This window comes from Silene latifolia, chromosome 1 (assembly GCF_048544455.1).
Source record: "Silene latifolia isolate original U9 population chromosome 1, ASM4854445v1, whole genome shotgun sequence".
NCBI lineage: Eukaryota > Viridiplantae > Streptophyta > Magnoliopsida > Caryophyllales > Caryophyllaceae > Silene > Silene latifolia.
The window spans coordinates 6,536,985-6,557,985 of NC_133526.1; the positions used below are offsets into that span (position 1 = coordinate 6,536,985).

The 21,001-nt window shown below is 37.6% G+C and overlaps 2 protein-coding genes and 1 pseudogene across 4 annotated transcripts; all 3 read left to right on the plus strand.

Moving 5' to 3' along the window:
• The first annotated feature begins 248 nt into the window (after nucleotides 1-248).
• LOC141595271 (serine/threonine-protein kinase ATG1c) lies at nucleotides 249-12,496 on the plus strand. Of its 3 annotated transcripts, none has more exons than XM_074415237.1 (13): nucleotides 249-825; nucleotides 2,959-3,076; nucleotides 3,167-3,225; nucleotides 5,078-5,142; nucleotides 6,588-6,681; nucleotides 6,769-6,849; nucleotides 8,184-8,292; nucleotides 9,046-9,118; nucleotides 9,213-9,580; nucleotides 9,688-10,052; nucleotides 10,376-10,670; nucleotides 11,399-11,469; nucleotides 12,032-12,496. In XM_074415237.1, the coding sequence occupies exons 1-13, from the start codon at nucleotides 592-594 to the stop codon at nucleotides 12,251-12,253; spliced, it is 2,154 nt and encodes a 717-aa protein (XP_074271338.1). In that variant the 5' UTR covers nucleotides 249-591; the 3' UTR covers nucleotides 12,254-12,496. The 3 variants fall into 3 exon arrangements, with proteins under 3 accessions (XP_074271338.1, XP_074271344.1, XP_074271350.1); XM_074415243.1 differs by having other exon boundaries at nucleotides 285-825; nucleotides 9,736-10,052; XM_074415249.1 differs by lacking the exons at nucleotides 249-825; nucleotides 2,959-3,076; nucleotides 3,167-3,225 and adding an exon at nucleotides 3,746-3,794.
• Nucleotides 12,497-13,155: 659 nt separating this feature from the next.
• On the plus strand, nucleotides 13,156-16,373 carry LOC141595264 (putative receptor protein kinase ZmPK1). The gene has a single exon (XM_074415230.1). It carries the CDS (start codon nucleotides 13,532-13,534, stop codon nucleotides 16,103-16,105), a length of 2,574 nt encoding a protein of 857 aa, XP_074271331.1. The 5' UTR covers nucleotides 13,156-13,531; the 3' UTR covers nucleotides 16,106-16,373.
• Nucleotides 16,374-20,117: 3,744 nt separating this feature from the next.
• LOC141595296 (H/ACA ribonucleoprotein complex subunit 4-like) lies at nucleotides 20,118-20,904 on the plus strand (annotated as a pseudogene).
• Nucleotides 20,905-21,001: the final 97 nt, after the last annotated feature.

Sequence of the window (21,001 nt, forward strand, 5' to 3'; positions counted from 1 at the left end):
AAGTAAAAGAAAAAACAGGCTAATTAGACTAAATATGTTTGAATTAAAAGAAAGACTAAATTTAAAAAAATAAATTGAACAAAATCGAATAAAACTAAACTATAAAACCAAACCAAATCAAACCAAACCAAACCAAACCAAACCGTAACCGTAACCGTAAGTCCGTAACCGAGTCTTTAAAGACATAGCGCAGATATACTATTGTTTTGTTTTTTTAATAGGGAGTAACAAATTTCAACCTTAACACCATATTTGTGTTGAGTGGGACACTGAAAGACGTTACCATTAACAACAAACATTTTTTTAAATAAAAAAATTACCAAATCAAATCAAATCAATTCAACTTAAAATCACACTATTTAACTAACCCCAATCACCTCTACCTTACATTATATACACCAAAACAAAATATAAATGAAATAATAATAATGAAAAATAATTTACGCCGACGACCACCACCATTTTCATCATCATCATCATCATCATCATCCACAATCTTGAAAAAAAAAATCCCAAATTGTTAGGGTTTGTTCATAATTACTGGAGTAGTGTAATTGATTGATAATTAAGTTCAAGAATTAGGGATTAAAAATGGCGCAAACAGGAAGAATGATTGGGGAATATATGGTAGGAAAACAAATAGGATGTGGATCATTTTCAGTAGTATGGCATGCGAGACATCGAATTCATGGTACTGAAGTTGCAATTAAAGAGATTTCTATGTCAAGATTGAATAAGAAGCTTCAAGAAAGTTTATTATCTGAGATTTTCATTCTTAAGCAGATTGTTCATCCTAATATTATTCGTTTGCATGAGATTATCGAGGTATTTCATTCATTTTAGTTGTTTTGATTGCGGTTTTATTGATTTTATTTTTATGAAGGTTTGTGTTGTGTGATTGTAGTTTAGTTGTTTGATTTGAGACCGTAAGCTTAAGACGATATCTTTTCATGTTACTCCCTCCGTCCCAATCATTTGTTTACCTTTTATATTATTTGCGAGGGTATTTTAATCGAAGGTAAACAAATGATTGGGACGGAGGGAGTATGTGGTTTGACGGTTTTAAGGGAGACTAGCGCTTTGCGGGGAATTGTGGGGTTTATTTCATGCGGTAAAAATTGGATTAGGATCGTCTTCATTTCCTAATTAATGGTCTAGAATGGGTTGGTGATAATGGGGAGCGTAGCCTGGGAGGGAATACATTTGCCTAGGATTAAATCCCGGCCGTCGAGTAGGAAATGGAGAGAAAGAAACAGAGAGGATCCTAAATCATAAAACTTGTGTTTTTTTTGTGTGTGTGTGTAACATGAAATTTTGACATATGTTTGGTTAATTAAATGTAGTGAGCTGTGAGGAGGTGAGAAATTGTGTAGGTTAGGATTAAGATAAACTCTATTATGAGACGGTGTAATAATAAGGTTGTTATGAGATGGACCCAAATTATGGGTAGTTACTGTTTGTGAGAAGTTTTGGGTGTTTTGCTTAGATGGGTTGGTCTCACACTGTCACATTAAGTGTCTTCTTTGAACTTGAAAACAATTTAATAAAGTAGTTCTGTGATAGAATGTTGTGAGGCCATCTTGGTTATTAATAGAAATGATGGCATTTTTATGGTTACCGACAAATGTTTACATCCTCCTGGATTATGGATATAATGGTAGAATTGTTGCAACATTTTTATGTTCAATCATTGCCGAACTTTCTGTCCTGACTAAAGGAGCTCAGCTAGTATACTCGTGGGTTATTGTGTAACTACTAGTGTCCATTAGTATTGTATTGTTGTGGGTTTTACATTAATCAATGCATAGATCATACCCTTTGGATCATAGTTGTTGGCTGGGAGTTGTGGTGCTCTATTGCATCACTACCTTTAGTGAGCTTCATAAGGATGCTAGAAACGTAGAGCTGTATATACATAATGTAGTGCTTCCGCACATTATGTTTGTCCTTCCATTCTGGAAAGAAACCTATTGGATCCAACCTATCTCCTATGCCCTCGTTGTTGTGATGATTGAAAAACTGGGACAATGTATTTGAGTAGAGTAGCTACTCAACTACAGTCTTGTTAAGTATGCTGTTATTTGGGAAAAATGTCTCTACATCTTCTAATCTAGACACCCAGTATCATCTATGTATGAAATTTAGCTGTCACTTACATAGTGTATGCTCTTCTGCTGTAATGACTGAAACTACCTACCAGCAGTAGTAGAGTAGACTGGCTATTGTGCTTGGTAAGTAGAAGACTAAGATAAGCACATTCTTATATACAACTAGAACGGAGGTAGCTAAGTAAATTGAATCAGAGGTATTTTGATTAAGAACTAATTCATTTGTTAAAAAAAAAAGAGTGTTGAAAGTAATCCAGTGAACTAAGGGTGTTTGTGGTTAGTTAGCAGTCTTTTAGGTGAAATGAATTTCATGATTACGTAATTTTTTACTTTCCATTTTATCGTAAGAGATTCTTAATCCCCGTTTTCACATCTTAAATTTTATTCCTTGCGATGTAGAAAGACTTGCCATATCAAGAATGATGCAAACTAAGGATACCGATAAAAATAATGAATATTAATGTGCAAGTGGGCAACTTGGTTGAGGTTTACATAAACTTTTTCTAACTCAAAATTACCCACAAGGAAATTCTAAGTCTTTACAGATCAAGCTGAAAAGGGGAAAAATTATGTCTGTGAGACTCAGAGGGAGTACTTATATCACCAACTATTCATTTTTACGAACATACTTTTGAATGCGAATGGAAGTATTGCTTGGAGTGTTCTCTTTGGCTTGTAATGTGTTGTGGACCTGGTATCGGAAAAGGATATGCTCAAAAAGTATTTTTTTTTCTGTATTCTTGGTTTATTTCTTCCCACTCTTCCCTAATCCCCAATGCGAATTATGTGCTTTATTTGTGCATCTTTGCTTTGGGTATATGTTTGATTTATGTTATAACATGGCTATTAGGTTCCCGGGAAGGTACATCTTGTATTGGAATACTGCCGTGGAGGCGATCTTTTCATGTACATACAGCGCCATGGCAGAGTCCCAGAGGCTACTGCAAAACACTTTATGCTACAGCTAGGTACTTCCTGAGTTCCTGCTATCTGCTATTCTGCTTACTTCAATTATTGTTGAAGACAAGATGTCCTTAGTTGGAATTTATCTTTTGTAGCTGCTGGTTTGAAGGTTCTCCGAGAAAATAATCTTATACATCGAGACTTGAAGCCCCAGGTGTGCATGTGTTTGTGTTATTCTTTTTGGTTTTATGATATTTCGATATCTACTTTATGTAATCCTGACATGATTAGGTAATAGTTGTTTCGTTTATGGTCTATTACAAGGCTTGCATTATGAGTTTTGATAGTGGAACATTTTTTCGAAGGGTATTATTTGTGGTCTTCTTTGACAAGAACACCAGATCAATAATTTTATTTTTCACCACCTGGCTTTAAAATATGTCGCAGACCCCTTGGCACGATATTCTGGCTATTCATTGAGTTTTTAAAAATTATTGTCGTAGGTATTTACTCGCCCAATGTTGTTTTTTTTGGCAAAAAGCTTCTCGTATTTTGATTATATTTGTTCGTGGGCAAAGATTATATAACATTATTTTTTATAAATTTGATACATCTCAAAGGCACGCATCAACCTGATATTTTTTCCCTTTTCAAGTCTTGGCTTGTATAAGTTGTAAGGAGATGGAACTTTAGTCTAGCTGGCAAGCTGATGTAGCTAATCAACTTAGGACTAGTGCTTTGTTGTTGCTGTGGCTGAACCATATTGGAAAGAAAGTTAGAAAGGTATTCCTTTGTATTTTGGTTTGCAACTAGTTTGAATGTGATTTAAATTCGACTAGAATCCCTACCAATTTCTACATGGTTCTTCAATCAGTATATTTCCAGAATGACAGCGACATCTACTATTTTTTAATAGCTTAATAAGTAGTATTTGGCATTTTATGTATGGCGTTTCACTGTACGTCTCACCACTACCCAATCTGGAGTGATAGTAGACTGCTTGTTGAAAATCTCATTTCTGAAATTAGAAACAGTTGTTACAACTTCTGAACAACAGATTGTTTAGTTTGTGGGAGTATAATGAAATGTCATTTGAAAGCCTGACCTGCTTCCTGTTATTGGCTGTTGGTATCTATTCAACATTACCCTAGTGCCTCAAGGGCCCCCGCAAACTGCAGGATAAGAGGGAGCTGTATGCACGCAGCCGTACCCCTGAATTAGCAACATACACCGACTGATAACCTATAATGAAAATTGCGTTGAAAATTGCATTGAACATTGTATCAAATGATGGGTACTTCTAAATATAAGGCATCCAGAACAAAAGAATAATGAGTCTGTAGCTTCCCTGGAAATGGTTGAGGCATATTTATGTCTATTTTCTAGTATATTAAGACAGTTGGTGCAGGGGTGCCTCTTATATTTCTAGCCATGAAAAGCAATAGTCACTTTGAATCTTAAAAATTTAGACTGGAAACCGTATCTAATTTGATTGAGCATTTTTGAACAAACCTGAACCTCAGCTGCTTTTATATGTCTCTGACTTTATATTTCATGATCAATTTACGTCCTGATTGCTACATTTGGAGATAAGGAGAGAGTAATGAATCAGATTTAAACTGATAATGGATAAAAATGACACGTTCAACTGAAGCTCTGATTGTGCCATAAACTGGAGAGACAGAGAGTTCTTAATGCCCTTGAAGTTTGAGAAGGAACTTGGTGTTAGAGTTGGAATTTGTTGTTGGGCCTTGTGCCTTATATGATCAGGTGGTGAGGTCAACATAAGTCATGTAGGGTTAATATTCAACATGGTAAGGAAATAAATTGAACCTATTATCTTCTATAAAAAGGAAAACAATCGTGTGCTCTTTATCATTTTCAAGAAAAGAAAAATAGTCATGCTCTCTTTCCATATGTGGTTCTAGCAAGAAAATAAGTAAAGTGTCTCTCTATGCTATAAATACAATAGTTATAGAATAGATTTTTTACCTTAAAATAAGTCTTTCAGTTCTATGCTTGTACTGTTGGAACAATTGTTAAATTTTCTATTGCTTGTGCTACAGAATCTACTTCTGTCCACAAATGACAGTAGCTCAGACTTGAAGATTGCAGATTTTGGATTTGCTAGGTAAAGGTTCATTCCAATTTGGTTGCATGAGCATGTTCTTTTCTCCTTTTAACTCCAGTAATTTTTTTTTAATGTTCTTGGACGCAAAATCTGCAAAGAAGCTTTTCTAGTAATGTTCTTGTAAAAAACCTTTTGTAAAATTTTCTGCAAGCGACCACCTTTCAGAATAGTGGGCTACAACCTTTAGGTCACTTTATCCATATGTTGCCTTTAATACAAACCACGATTACCGTTTGATATTTTGATCTTCAATTTCCGATGTAATGATCAAATGTAGCTTAATTGCTGCACAAATGTCACCAGAAATTCATTAGTTGTAATACAAGTTTTGCCGACCTAGAGAGTCATTATAGAACTAAGTCTTGGTGGCGGTGGTTCAAATTTTCTTCTGATTTTGTCATTCAGTTTTGGTTTTAAGTTAAAATATAGGCGGTCAATTCAAGGCTTCTTTGCTTGATACTCCGTATGTGGTTATTTGCATGCTTCATATATGTTCAGGCAATAACGGATGTTGGTTATAATGTGGAGGGAAACAAGTTGAATTTGTGGACCTCTTGTATAATTTTTTGCTAGCTAAACCAACCTACCAAAGTTAGCTTTTATACGAACTGTAGCTATATAATAATTAAACTGAGGGTGTGTCAGTAAATTATAGCACTCAAAAGAATGCTATACTGCTCTTCCTTTGCTACAAATACACAACACACATAGATACATTCAACCTTCACGTTGGGCATGATTTGCTCTTTTTTTTTTTTCCCTTTTCTCGCTCCTAAAGTCAAGTGTCGGACTTCCATATTTGTTGATCCCATGAATACTCTGAGAAAATTGAGGATTTTGAGCAACATCAACAAATCATATTGGAACTATCTCTTGTCTTGCTAGCTAGTGTTTTTCTTTTTTTCCTTTTCCTTTTTTTTTGGTCATAAGTAGTAGACGGTATCAGTGAACAATGCTCCTTAGCTACCATGAGTACTTTTTCCTGGAAATAAAATGCTGTTCACACTGAAACATGTGACACTAGTTTGTTTCACAAGCATAAAATAAGGAATCTTGATGTGTAAGTGTTAGGCTTACATGAGCCATATTTGTTGATTACTAAAGGTAAGTTATGGTTGAATGGCAATGTGGCATCATCAAGGTGAAAATTGGACTCTTGACACTTAAGATGCTAGGCTTTACCTGAACCATATTTATCAAATATGAAAGGTAATTGAAGGTTGAATGACATTTTTGGCCATTTACATGGCTGAATTTATGTTGGCTAAAGTTAACATTATGATAGTATTATGCTCTAAGATGCGATTGTTCACAAGAAATTGTTTGAAAGATGATTGCTGGTAAAAACCAATGATTAAAAGATCATGTAGACTGCTTCAAGCATGGGGTTGGGAATTTTGATATTTATGATCAACTGTTTAAGCTTAACTCTCCTCTGTTCACAGATCTCTGCAGCCTAGGGGGCTTGCTGAGACACTCTGTGGCTCTCCACTGTACATGGCTCCTGAAATAATGCAGCTGCAGAAGTATGATGCGAAGGTGATTCTCAATGTTTTGCTTGCTTATTTTTGCCATCTAATTGCTACAGCCTAAATATCTCTGATCTTTTCTGAATTGAACATGCAGGCAGATCTCTGGAGTGTTGGTACGATTCTGTATCAACTAGTAACTGGAAAAACCCCTTTTACTGGAAACAATCAAATTCAGGTTTTTATACATCTTTTTGTTTTATTTTAAATAGGGTTATTTAATATGAATACTCCAAAGTATAAGTGGTCTTCTCAAAATACTCTAACCTTCAATTTAACTCGTATTATACTCAACTATTACACCTATTATCTTCTAATAGAATTGCATTTTTTTAACCTACAATAGCAGGTTAACGATCCCACTTTTGCCCCTTTCTAATTTGTATTCATCTTCTTCCTCTAAACCTGCAACTTTCCCTCTCCTTTCTCCTTACAATTCCTCCATTTTCATCTTCATTAATTAACTATAGTTAGCCTTAATAATTATTAATCAATCATCTCAAATACGGAATCACCTAAATCAATAATAAGGTATAATAATCTCAAACAAGGTACCACTTAAATCAATAATGAAATCAAGTTTTCAAATCTCACAAACCTCATTCCCAGTAACCATTATCAACACCTCTGACCAATCACCCTACCGCCCCGCACAGCCAGACCGCCTTTCGTCAACTCTAGCCTCTACTCCGTCTCCAACGACAACCACCCTATGACCCTTAAACAACTCCTCAAATAAACCCGTGAATGTGGTGGGTTGGTCGGCGGAAATTCCAGATCTGACCACTTTACCACCGCAACAAGTGGTTCGAGGTGGAGATGGTTTCTGTTAACTGTTATAATAATAATAATGTCTCATTTGTGTAAGCGAAAGTTAATGTATCGTTTCGAATAGTGATGCTGGTGGTGGCTAGAGTGTACAGTTGGGAAGTTAATGGTTTTAGAGGGCTGGAAGCAAATGAATGTTTAGCTTCTCGTTAATTCTGAGTGTATAGTTACTTGAATATGTTATTATGTTGTGTTGAATTGATTGCAGTGTGCTCCAAAATAATTGATGTTTTTGCATTTGCAAATCTAATTAGAAAATCATACTTCAGCATTCAATTGCTAGATTTTTACAGAGTTGGCCGAACCTTACTATTAGCTATCGCCTTTTTCTAGTACGGAAAATGAAAGTAAAGAGGACGATGAAGGTTGTTGTGATTAATTGAGTTTTAGATGATAAACGAGAAGAAGGTGATACTGAGTAGTTTTTCAAGAGATGACACAGAATAAATAGGTAGCAGGTCACCCAATTCTATTACAAGAAGAGGGGGTTAATAGTTGAGTATATTCTGAAATTAAATGAAGTTTGGAGTATTTTGAGAAGACTCCTTATAGTTTGGAGTATTCTTATTAAATAACCCTTTTAAATATATAAAATGTGTTGGTTAGTTGTTGGGCTTTCTATTATTGTTATTTATTATTTATTAATTGAGGTCAATTTGTAACTCATTATCTAATATTCTGCAGCTGCTCCAGAATATTATCAAAGCCACGGAACTGCGTTTTCCGCCAGATCTGAAAGATTTATCTGCTGAATGTGTAGATTTGTGTCAGAAGCTGTTGCGTCGTAATCCTGGTAACTCAATTAGGGCAGTGAATTCCTAATTTAACAGTAAACTTGTCGCCCAGTAACACATTTATAACTATCAAACTGATGACTCTTGGTGCTGTGAGTATGACTCTTAGGCTTTTAAAGTGTAGCATTTCAAGTTACTATTAGTAATGACGTGCTACTGAGGCCAGACTAGAGGTTGCTGTTTAACCTGAAAATATTTTCTTGCTGTAAGTTGGTACCATGATACAAAAATTCCCCCGTTAACGGAATTGTGGACACACAACAATCAATATTTCAAAAAATAACTCCGATTCTTAAATGATACTCTATTACATTCTTAAAGAGAACGGCGGGATTGTGAATTTGCAAATGATGCATGAATATAAAAGAGGTTGCACGAATAATAACATAGACTACTAAAATCAACTCAGAATGCAGATTTCAAGTAGTCGGGAAAAACGCATTTGGTAAATTTTTTGAAATAGCATCCTCATCTTTTGCGACCCGTAGCGTTATAGATGTCGCAATACCATGGCCAAATCTGATACAATTTTTTTGTACAATGACTGGTAAAGGTTTCGGGTATATTATGCAGCTCTCTATCTGTTAATGTGGTTAAATTGAGGATCTGGTAGATTATTTCTAGTTCAAATTGATCTAAAACTATACCACTACCTCATATACGAATACAAGAAATATTTTTGTGCATAGTTCCCTGGATTATGCATGCGGTAATTTTGCTTTTCTGATATCCCTTTTTTGCTTGTATTGCAGTCGAACGGCTAACCTTTGACGAATTCTTTAATCACCCTTATTTGTATCGGCATCAGCAAAATGAAATTTCTAGGTAAAATTAAAATAACAAAAAAACCGTTGTTTCTCTCCTTCAATCTTGAGGTGTAATCCTTTATAGTTAATACCATATTTTCTGTTGCATGTAGGGGAAGGACAACATCGAGAAGAGTAGATAGTCGCTCATTGTCTGATGATCTCATGAAGAACCGGGAGGAAAGTTCTTCAGATGATTGTTTGCCGTTTTTGCTGGATGATGACTCTAGTGGTCCTGATGGGAGTCCATCTTTTCTGGGGAGGAAATCGTCGATGAATTCTTCTCATGGGTTCTCTCCTGATTTAAGGAAAGAAGCACCATCTAGCACCATGAAATACGCTGACAATTCATCTAGGCATACCAATATATCCCAGAGGATGCAAACTAGTGGTTTTACAATAGATAACAGCAGAACTACAGATTATGTTGCACGTCCACTTATTTCCAAGGAGCAGAGACCGGTGAGCTCTCATTCAAGAGGTATCATAGATTTCTCTTGTGATCATCATTTCATGTACCCCAATCTAATAAATGTTGAATGTCTTGTCAACATTTTCACTCATTCATTTTTTTTCATTAATTTGCAGTTATGGACTTTTCGGAGTTCATTGATCAAGATTATGTTCTCGTCTCAGGACCTCCCTTGGATACTTCAACCTCATCTACTAATATGTCGAAGCCAAGTGTATCTCCAACCAAGCCCAGTTATCCACTTCCAGCATCTTCGGGTCTTGGCACAAGATCGTCCGCTCCCGTGCCAATTGTTGGGCAATCAACCAGAAATGTGTATAACGTAGGAAGCTTAGAAAGTCAATGTTCAGCTCCTTCTGGGACCTCACAAGGGTCCTTGGACGCTGCAGATGTCTTGGAGCAACCATCAAATGACTTCACGACGAGGCTTAGGTCACTGCAGGAGTGTGCAACTAGCATCAAGGAACTGACAAATGACATGGTTAGTAAAAGTGTTTATGTCAGATTCTAATTAAACTAAACGATGCTCCCTCCATCCCATTTATATTGTCCCCATTTGACTCATTGAAAGATTTCAACTTTGACAATTAGTTTTTAGATTCTTATGTAGATATACAATGTAGAAAATGTGATTGACCAAGGCAACCACTTTCATTATATCATTTTGAAAAATTTAAGGCTAGTGTACATTTTTAGAAAATGTTGGCCAAAATTAACTTCGTTTGAGCAACAAATGGGAACTATAGAAATGGAGTCAAGTATATTATTTCATTGAAGATGTTTGTGTTGTTTGCTTCTTTGTAGATTGAAGCTGCTAGGCATCTTGAAGCATTTTCCATTCAGCTAGTTGTTCTTGCAGTGTGGAAGCAAGCACTGCACATTTGCCATACTCAGGCAGTATCCTCCGCTGATGGAAGTCCCTCACCTGATATATTGAAGTTCAAAGGTAGTGTAAACAAGATGGACATTAGTCCAGATTTTCGTGAAGACCTTGATGCTGTTACCTCCCAAGTACTTGAGGATGTATCTGCTGAGATCAAGAGGGAATTTCTCAGCGAAGTAGGGCATGCTGAGGAACTCGCAAAGTTTGTGGAGCCAGGTATGTGTTGCTTTTTGTGCTTTACATATTGCTGCTTTCTATCTTACATCTTTTTGCCAGACACGATTGCATTGCTCTTTTTTGGGCAAATCATTTGTAAATATGAAATTATGGTTTGTTGCCTGCTCAAAATGCTTGTCCTTCACAAATTTGTTAAAAGTTTAGCAAGCAATAGCTTCCAGCTTTCACCTGGGAAGTATGTGTTTGGCCCAAAGTATTTTTCAACTAAATTAATCACAAGTGAAGTCTAAGAGTAGTCAGTAGTGTTTAAAGAAGTTGAAAATCACAAGTGAACTTAAGTGCTAGAATTTGCTGCTTAAATTCAGTGTTTGGCCCAACATCTAAAAAGTATTATTCGACAATTTTCCACTTAAGACTTTCTGTTTCTGGTTTTGCGTGCGTTTGTTTACGTGGATTGGAATTTATATTGTGTTGCCCGTTCAAGGAGTGTATGGGATATTGGTCTGTGCTCTGCTGACAATGTATTATTGGAAAGCATTGGAGGCTCTCGACTCCAGAGTAATTAATGTTTGAGTCTCACGAAGTTTCATTTAGGCAAGTAAGGCAATACCAACTTTAGGTGATGGTTGGTCCCCCCCTTCCTTTCCGAATTAGTTTGCGTGTGCGGGCTTGAGTGTGAGTCACATGTTCATTCCATCTTATTTCAAGTCAATTTAGCTAGTAGCCGGTTCTTCTCTTTCTCACTTGAACACTTGCCCTGGTTTCAGGTAATGAGGAAATGCCAGATGCCATGGAAACCATATATCAGTCTGCTCTTGCATTAGGCAGACATGGTGCGGTAAGTTTTCTGCCTTTGCTGTTTCCATCTCCTGCCTTGAATGCTTATCCAGAAAGCATACCTTATTCCTTAAGTGACACGATGTGTTTTCATCTTGTATATTTCTTGGATATAAATTGTAGAGTCAAAGTGAAAGAAAAAGTTGAATAATCATTATGATCACTAGAAAAGCTCTCCCTGAATGATTATTTCATTTGGTGTTGACCAATCATCGCTTTAACTTTCAGCGTACTCCAAAATATCTCTTCCTGTGGTACCTTTTATAGCTTAAAAACCTTGATTATAATTGGTGCTTAAGAAAAGCCAAGTTCCCAAACTAGCACCAACAACATTATCCAGCTGCATTCGACTCTCAAAGGCTTATATGTATCAATTTATGATGATGTTGAGGGAATCCTGCTGTACGCGGTCTTCCTCTATCCTCATTTTATAAAACAGTTCATGTGTAGCAAAATGGAGTCATGACAAGTCTGATGCTTAAGTAAACTCACTGTTAATACAACTTCTGCGTCCTTAGAGGTTCCTACGATCAGCCATTAACAGACTCGTACATTATTGACAGGTTGATGAGCTAATGGAAGACATGGAGAGCGCGACTTCCTCATACTCAAAAGCTGTACGCCTGTTAATCTTCCTTCTTGTTGAAGCACCATCGTTAATACTAAATCCTCCCTTCTCTCTTACTAACTCGGATCGCTTTAGGCTTCGAAACTACATTAACATATTAAATGATAGGCAAGGTATTTCAAGGTCTCAGAGGCTGGCTGTCTTTAAGCCTGAGTAGTCATGCCCGTCCGCCTTGATTTAACTGTGTGCTTCTAACATGACTTCCATCAGTCTACCCTGTTCTTTTTTTCTTTTTTAAAATTTGTATATTATATTTGTTTGATTGTACAGTTACATTCTTTTGGGTGACTCTTGGTTGTTGACTGAAGTAGACATGATTGTGTATTTGTGTTTGCTTTGTTGGCTGTACTGTTATCAATATTTATTCATCAATGGGTAAAGTACATCTTTTCTCAGAAAATTGTTCTGTTCAAGTTTTTTTTTTTTTTTTTTTTTTTTTTTTTTTTTTTTTTTTCATTTGAATGCAATTTCCTTGTTGTGGAGCATTGTCTGTGTGGTCACAGTATAGATGGAAGTGGGCAGTGCCATGCTGCGCCTCATGTCGGCCCATGGCTTGCCGTGTCGTGCTTAGGCGTGCGCAAACAATTCCTCCGCTTTACGCTTATTTCTTTGTATTTTGAGTGTGCCCGGGCGTGTCGTGCGCTAGGCACGGTGTTTTTCTTAGCAAACTTGACCAGGCTTAGCCCATGACGTGTCGTGTCGTGTCGTGCTGGTTGTGTCAATCCTGTGTCGTGCTAAAATAGGCCATCGGCCGTCCTGGGGTATGCCAGCTCAACGGCCCGCATGTGGTGTATTGGATTTTCACTTCCGTCAAAAGAAGTGCGGAGAGGAATCGGTTTTTTCACCTCGAAAATACAAATCCCATCTATTGCATGTGGTGTATGTTTACTGCATTTATTGCCTATGGTTGAACCACGCTGAATGCCAGGATACTGTCATTGTCAACCAGTGTAATGTTCTGAGTTCTCTCTCCTAATCCTAGCGTTTCACAATTTACAATTGGTCTCCCTTGTGACGAGTTACCATTTGTGGCGGATATTTTGTGAGATAAAATGGTAACAAAATGGGTTAGTGGAGAAAGGGGACCACATGAATAGTGTTGCAGAGAGAGAAAAAGTGGGTACATTGTGAGGTAAAGTGGTATCCGTCACAAGCTTGTGACGGATATGTCATGTCTTCAATGAGAATTTGTGCACAATTTATTACATCTCCAAACCATCCATTTTTTTTTTTTGTCTTTCAGTCTTCATAATATAAAGGCGGGAGGAGACTCGGACTTGTGACCTATCGTCCAAGGAAACTCGGACTTAAGACCTATTGTCCGAGGAGACTCGGACATAAGATGTATTGTCAACTGATACTCCGTTTCAAACAAATGGTTTATATCCCTTCTCCTACGGTATTCAGACTGCCATATTAAACATTCTATAGTTGAATGTCTGCTATTTCTATTACAAGTCTTCCCCATCTTTTACACTCCAACTTGCATTTTATTATTCTCCATAAAACCGGTAGCAAGTCCAACATGGCAACTTATCCTCTCATACTACAAAAACAACAATATTTGCTCCAAATTTCTGAATCCTGTTTAACCATGAAAAACCAGCATTTCACTTTCATCTTCATTTTCCTGCTATCTTCTTTAACTTCAGTTTTAGCAGGAAACATTCTCGCTCGAGGCTCTTCATTAACTGCCGAAAGCACTTCAAAATCAAACTTTCTTACTTCTCCTGACAATACATTCACTTGTGGGTTCTACTCCTTTGGAGCAAATGCATACTGGTTTTCAATTTGGTACACTAACTCTAACCAGAAAACTGTTATCTGGACGGCGAACCGGGACAACCCGGTTAACCACCTCAAGTCGAGGCTTACTCTAAGGAAAGTTGGTTCAATGGTCTTGACTGACTTTGATGGGTCAATAACCTGGGAAACTAATACTACTTCAGCTCATGTTGATAAAGCGGAGCTGCTCAATTCTGGGAATTTCGTGATCAAAGGTATAAAGGGTAATATTTTGTGGCAAAGTTTTGATTTTGCTACTGATACTTTGCTTCCTACTCAACTTATAACTAAGAAGAAATCATTGGTTTCTAACCTTGGTCCGAAAAATTTTGGTTCCGGGTATTTTAATTTCTTTTTTGATAGTGATAATGTGTTGAAACTGCTGTATGATGGTCCTGAAATTACTAGCATTTATTGGCCGAATATTAACGCGCCTAACGTGTTTGCTAATGGGAGAACAAATTATAATAGTACTAGAATTGCGTCTTTTGATAAGACGGGTCGTTTTAATTCCAGTGATCAAATGCAGTTTACAACAACTGATGTGGGTTTAGGGATAAATAGAAGGTTAACTTTAGACTATGATGGGAATTTGAGAGTTTATAGCTTGAATGATTCATCTGGAATGTGGGATATAACATGGCAAGCCATTTCGGGTCAATGTGATGTCCATGGTCTCTGTGGTAGAAATGGGATTTGTGAATATAATCCAGAACCAAGATGCTCATGTCCCCCAAATTACGAACCAACTGATTCGAGCGATTGGAGTAAAGGGTGTAAACCTAAATTTAACAGAAGTTGTTCAGATTCTCATTTTGTCGAGTTGAGCCATGTTGATTATTATGGTTTCGATCTCAACTACAGCAAACCTGTTTCTTTCGAAGCTTGCAGACAAATTTGCTTGACAGATTGCCGTTGTCAAGGATTTAGTTATAGACTCATTGGTCAAGGGACTTGTTACACAAAAATTGCCCTTTTTAATAGGTACAGGTCTGTTGATTTCCCAGGTACCATATATTTAAGGGTTCCGAATAGTGCCGAATCGTTGGACCATGTTGTCCTCAATGGGTCTCAGCCTGTTTGCAGTAATTCAGAGGGTAAACTCGTACTTCTTCCCGGTTCATATGATGTAAGTAATCAAAGGTTTAAATGGGTTTATCCGTACTCTTTTGTTCTGGCTATTGGGATATTGGAAGTTATAGTTTTTGTTGCAGGGTGGTGGTTTCTTTTCAGAAAGCATGGCACCTCTTCCTCAATGGAAGACGGGTATCGTGCTATCTCTAGTCAATTTCGGAGCTTTAGTTACCGTGAGCTTAAGAGGGCAACTGACAAATTCAAGGAAGTTCTTGGTGTTGGAGGGTTTGGAGCTGTTTACAAGGGTGTGCTATCAGAGGATGATAGGATTGTCGCTGTGAAAAAATTAGGAGATGTTTTTCAAGGAGAGGAAGAATTTTGGGCCGAAGTAAGCACAATCGGTAGGATCAACCATATGAACTTAGCAAGAATGTGGGGTTTCTGTTCAGAAGGGAAGCATAGACTCTTGGTTTACGAGTACATAGAAAACGGGTCTTTGGACAAACACTTGTTCCCTGACAATGCAGCTCTCGGATGGAAAGAGAGATTCAAAATCGCGTTAGGCACTGCTAAAGGCTTGGCCTACCTTCACCACGAGTGTCTAGAATGGGTTATCCACTGTGACGTAAAGCCTGAAAATATACTCCTAGACAAGGACTTTGAACCAAAAATTTCAGATTTCGGGTTAGCCAAGCTATGCCAGAGGGGTGGACAGGGTCAAGGATCATCTGAATTGACCCGAATTAGAGGTACAAAAGGTTATATGGCTCCTGAATGGGCAATGAACCTTCCGATCACAGCTAAGGTCGATGTCTACAGTTATGGTGTAGTAATCCTAGAGCTTGTAAAAGGAATTCGACTGTCGAATTGGGCGGTGGACAATGATGTTGGTTCGGAAGCTGTATCGGAACTTGCAAATTTTGTGAGATTGGCTAAAGGGGAGATTGAAAGAGAGGAAGATTCATGGGTAGGAGACTTCGTGGACCCGAGATTAGAAGGGAGATTTAGTAGAAATCAAGTAGCTTTGATGATTAGGGTGGGATTTTCTTGTGTTGAAGAAGATAGAAATAAGAGACCAACAATGGAATCAGTTGCACAAGTTCTTGCTGAATGTGAAGATGAAACAATTCATAGTGTAGACAGTACGTAAATAATGGGATTTTACAAGGTTTTTGTTAGCAATTATATGTTTCATACTTCATAGTTCATATAGAAGGAAATTTGGAAAAATATTCACACACATTTTTGAAGTTTTAGTTTACAAGAATTTAAGCAGCCGTTTCGAGAGTAGATTCTCTGCCCCATTTCCGTGTCTCATCTTGTGTCCGACTAGGCCACTGCCTTTATCTTGTGACAAATAATCATTGTATAAATAGTCAACCTATTTTCACAATTATTGCTCTTTTGATACCTCTTTCTATTTTTGATTGTGTTCTCCATCTAACAAAATGACTTTGATCATTGTTGACACTTTTCTTGTCTCAAACATCATTTCTTTCTAAGTTCTCACAAATTCGTAGTTATGAACTTTTTAAATATATATTTGACCACTTCTTTTTTCTTCAAATTCTCCATCTTACAACTCGTCTTTAAAACTCACTTTTCTCGAAAAATATCTTCGTATTGACAACATACATCTACACACCATCATAGAGAATAGTAGTTATTGTGAGAATGTTGTAATCTACGGGGAATCGCAGATGTAATCCGCGTGATTAGAGATGAAAGTAGGTACGCGGACTGTTCAGCTTGCACACCCCCAACATGGCCAATGGTCATTTTAACACGACACGGGAGTGATACGGCTAACACGCCAAGGACAGTGGGCCATGCTTGGGCTGAATTTTGAAAAAGAAGACAATGCCTAAGCCTAGCCCAAACACGACACAACTCACATGGGCAACACACTTTGACACAAAATATAAAGAAGAGTAATTTAATAATTACACCCTTTTATAAATCACTTTTCTAAAATTACTCCCTTTTGAAAACTTTTTAATAACTTACTCCCATAAAATGTTCTCAGGTCAAAAATTGCACCCAAATTGGTACTCCGGTGATAAATTCCGTCAATTTTTAAATTTTCTGATTTTAAGTCTATTTTTATGACGAAAATACCCTTCTCTATATTCATCTTCTTCATTTATCATTCACATCCTTCACTCCCTTACTTCCTCCAATCCTCCATAACCAACCACCACCAATATGCTACCACTACCACACCAACACCAACACTTATTGCATGGCGAAAACATCAAAAAATGGTGATAGAGGAAATTGGGAAATTAGGGATTTAATTGAAATTTTGAAAAACGTTTTTCTAGGTAGTGTTTAATTGAAACTTTGAAAATTGGGAAATTAGGCAACACTACCCAAATGACAAGAACATTTTTCTGGGTAGTAACTAATCGAAGCTTTGAAAAACGCTTCTTCCTCCTAACCCAGGTGACGGAGGAAAATGGAGAAATTAGTGATTTGATTTGTTTTGATTTTAATTGTTTAAAAGTTTTCCGGGTCGGGAATTTGAAGTGTAGGCGATATATTTGTGGTTTGTGTTGGGTATTGGTGGTTGATGGTGGTCGGGGAGAATTGTCGAGAAATTGGCGATATTGGCTGTAGTTTGTGTTGGGTATTGGTGGTTGGTGGTGGTACGATGTCGGGTTTAATTGGGGTTGACGAATGGTGTTGTTGCTGTATAGTGCGTGAATGGAGTGGTGTCGATTTCGATTCCGCGCTTGAAGGCAGATGAGGGGCGTGGGAAATGGTGTTGCTCCTTGGAATTAAAGGCTGTCATGATGGTGCGGAGGAGATGATGATTGACGGAGCAGGTGTGAGTACCACGTTGGCAGCGTGGTTGAGGCAAGACGAAGGTCCAATTTCGAGCTCACAATTAAAGATGAAGATGGTAGGGTTGACGAATGGTGCAAGTCCCGAACACGTTTTACAAATGAGGGAAGAAGACGGGGGCAAAACGGTCATAAATAAAGATTTTTTACCTGAAAGTGCATTTGGGAGCAATTTTTTATCTGAGAACATTTTATGGGAGTAAATTATTAAAAAAATTATAAAAGGGAGTAATTTTAAAAAAGTGATATCTAAAAGGAAGTAATTACTAAATTACTCTATAAAGAAATAAGGTTGAAGTGGAGGAATTGTCTAGGCACGGCACAACACGTCATCGTTACGACCATGGGCTGTACTTGGGCCACCGTTTTCATTTTCGTGGTGCGACACGAAGCCTGTTTTCCCATGCCCGACCCATTTAAACCTCCGGGCATGGTGAGCCGCATGACCCACATCTATCTCTAATGGCGGGGGACAATATCAAGTCCAGCAACTCTTTTATAGGTCCGTCTTACAGCATAAGACTGACCCAAAAGGAAAAAAGCCAAAGTTTACATTTAATTATATTCATATTTTGGTTTCATTTTGATTACCCGATATTTTATGATAAATACTGACATACTGAAATATATGAGTTATCAAAGTAAAATAAGTCAATAAAATATAATTTATTGGTCGTTTCTTAATTATTTAATTAAATTTCTTTTTTAATATCGTTTTTAATTATTTAATTAAATCTATTACATTAAAAATACAAGTAATCAACTAATAAAGACATCAAGTACATTTAAATATTTAATAAAATATATATTTAAATAATTAATATTCATTGTTTATATAAATAAAAAAGTATTTAGAAAAAAAAAACGTAGTTGCTCTTTCATGTACAAAGATTACTCTTTTATGGACTTTTAACCATTACTTTTCCATACCGTACCCTCCCTCCAGAAAGAAAAACAAATTCTCCCTAATTTTCTTCCTCACAAAATTAATCAAATCCGTCAAATTAGTCAAATTATGAACTTTAGTTGTCATGTCGATCAAGTAATAATTATAATTTATTTACTTTATTAACTATGTTATATCGAATTAGTGAAATTAAATTAATTTAGACCAACGAATTAGGGTTTTATTGTTTGTTAAGTCGTTAGAAAAGTTCATGAACTGATGCATGATACATCACGTAACAGCTCATCGGAAAAAGAAGCCAAAACGAAATGGATTGGATTATTGGAATAGTAAATTTTTAAGGTCAGCCCCTTTGATTCTTGTCCAAATGATATCTTCACTAATTTCTTGTACAGCTCCAATTTACATCATCTGATTTTTACTTCTAGTGCGTACGGAGTAATAGATCTATTTTCTCCATTGAATACTACTCCGAACGACGTAAGTCGTCAAATATTCGTCATTCGACTTCTTGAAGTTTACAAGAATTGAGATTGGATTGCTATTTCTTGGTACTGGGTGATTGGATTGATCAATTTGATAGTTGGTTCGATTAGTTTGAGAGGTTTCATTGATTTATGAAACAAAATGGAGATTGAGGGGTAGAAATGACAAGGGTATAATGGTCATTTATGTCCATGATCGAGTAAATCATGTATATGAATGAGCATAACCCAAAAAAAATATTAAGGCATTGGGCCGGTCCACGTGCCAGACACGATTAGCCTATGGGCCAAGCACGGCCCGAGCACGAAACTGAGCGTGCCAAGAGCGGGCTGCGGCGGGGGTTGGGTGAATGGGCCAGGCACGGCACGGCACAGCAGCCCAATATTTGTGCCTGGGCCGGGCCATTTTGGGATAACAATGGGCCAGCACGCGGGTCGGCCCAGCACGGCCCAATGCCAAGGCGAGGTGAGATTGTGGTATTGTGGTGCAGAACTGCAGACAAAAGAAGATGACCAAATCCAATCAAAACGACACCGATGATGAAACCGTCGATACTGAAACCGTCGATTTCCTAATCAAACCGTCACAAATCACTCCACCTACTGACACTTCCGAATGGCCGATTCTACTGAAGAATTACAATCGTAATAACGTCCGTACCGGTCATTACACTCCTCTACCTTCTGGGTTTTCGCCATTGAAGCGGCCATTAACGGAGTGTATATATAAGGTATGATGTTCTTAACCTTGATAAACCTGCGAATCCCTCGTCTCACAAGGTTATCGCCTGGATTAATCGAATTCTTAGGGTTTAGAAAACGGGTAAATTGATTGTTTGTAACCACTATGACCCGAAAGTAACCGGTAATTTGATTGTTTGTAACTTTGTATTGAACGTGCGACCCGTTTAGTGAAATCGCAACATGCGTAAGTTGTTGGAGTATGATATTGAGGACATTGTGTGTTTATTTAGGGTTTTGCTCGGTATTGGTGGGCATATGCAGGACTTGAGACGGGTGTGATCGGGGATGAATGGTGACAATGCTTGATGTTATGGATGCGCAATGGATGTATGATAATTATAGGGTGAGAGTTATTTGAGGCGGGTTATTATGCCGTTCTTGGAGGTGTTGCTGACGAGTTATAAGAGGTTAGTTGTTAAGGATTCGGTTGTGAATGCTATTTGTTATGGTGCTAAGTTGATGATTCTGGGGTTGTTGAGGTTTGAGAATGATGTTGAGGTTGGTGAGGTGGTTGTGCTAATGATTACTAAAGGGGGGGCGATTGCGCTTGGGATTGCTGAGATGACGAGTTGTGATCACGGGGTTGTGGCGAAGATTAAGAGGGTTATTATGGATAGAGATACTTATCCCAGGAAGAAAAAGTTGATTTTGGAGGGGAAGTTTGATAAGCATGGGAAGCTGAATGAGAAGACTCCGAGTGAGTGGACGAGGAATTTGGTTTTGCCTACTGGTGGTGTTGCTGTGATTGCTAACATGGAGGCTTCTTCAGCTGAGCCTGTGAAGGCAGATGGAGAGGTTGCTGTTGAGGAGGAGGAGAAGAAGCAGAAGAGGAAGTTGGAGGGAGGAGGTTGATGCTGTTACCCCTGCTGATGCTGCCAAGAAGGTGAAGGTCGATGAGGAAGTTGATGTCAGGAGTGAAGTATATTGTTTCCTTGAAGATGTTTGTGTTTGCTTATTTGTAGATTGAAGCCGCTAGGCATCTTGAAGCATTTTCCATTCAGCTAGTTGTTCTTGTGGTATGGAAGCAAGCACTGCACATTTGCCATACTCAGGCAGTATCCTCC

Coding starts and splice junctions, on each gene's coding strand:
- LOC141595264 (XM_074415230.1), top strand. CDS start 13,532: ATGTCTGCTATTTCTATTACAAGTCTTCCCCATCTTTTACACTCCAAC.
- LOC141595271 (XM_074415237.1), top strand. CDS start 592: ATGGCGCAAACAGGAAGAATGATTGGGGAATATATGGTAGGAAAACAA. Junction 3,077..3,166: donor ACACTTTATGCTACAGCTAG/GTACTTCCTGAG, acceptor TATCTTTTGTAG/CTGCTGGTTTGAAGGTTCTC. Junction 10,053..10,375: donor AGGAACTGACAAATGACATG/GTTAGTAAAAGT, acceptor GCTTCTTTGTAG/ATTGAAGCTGCTAGGCATCT.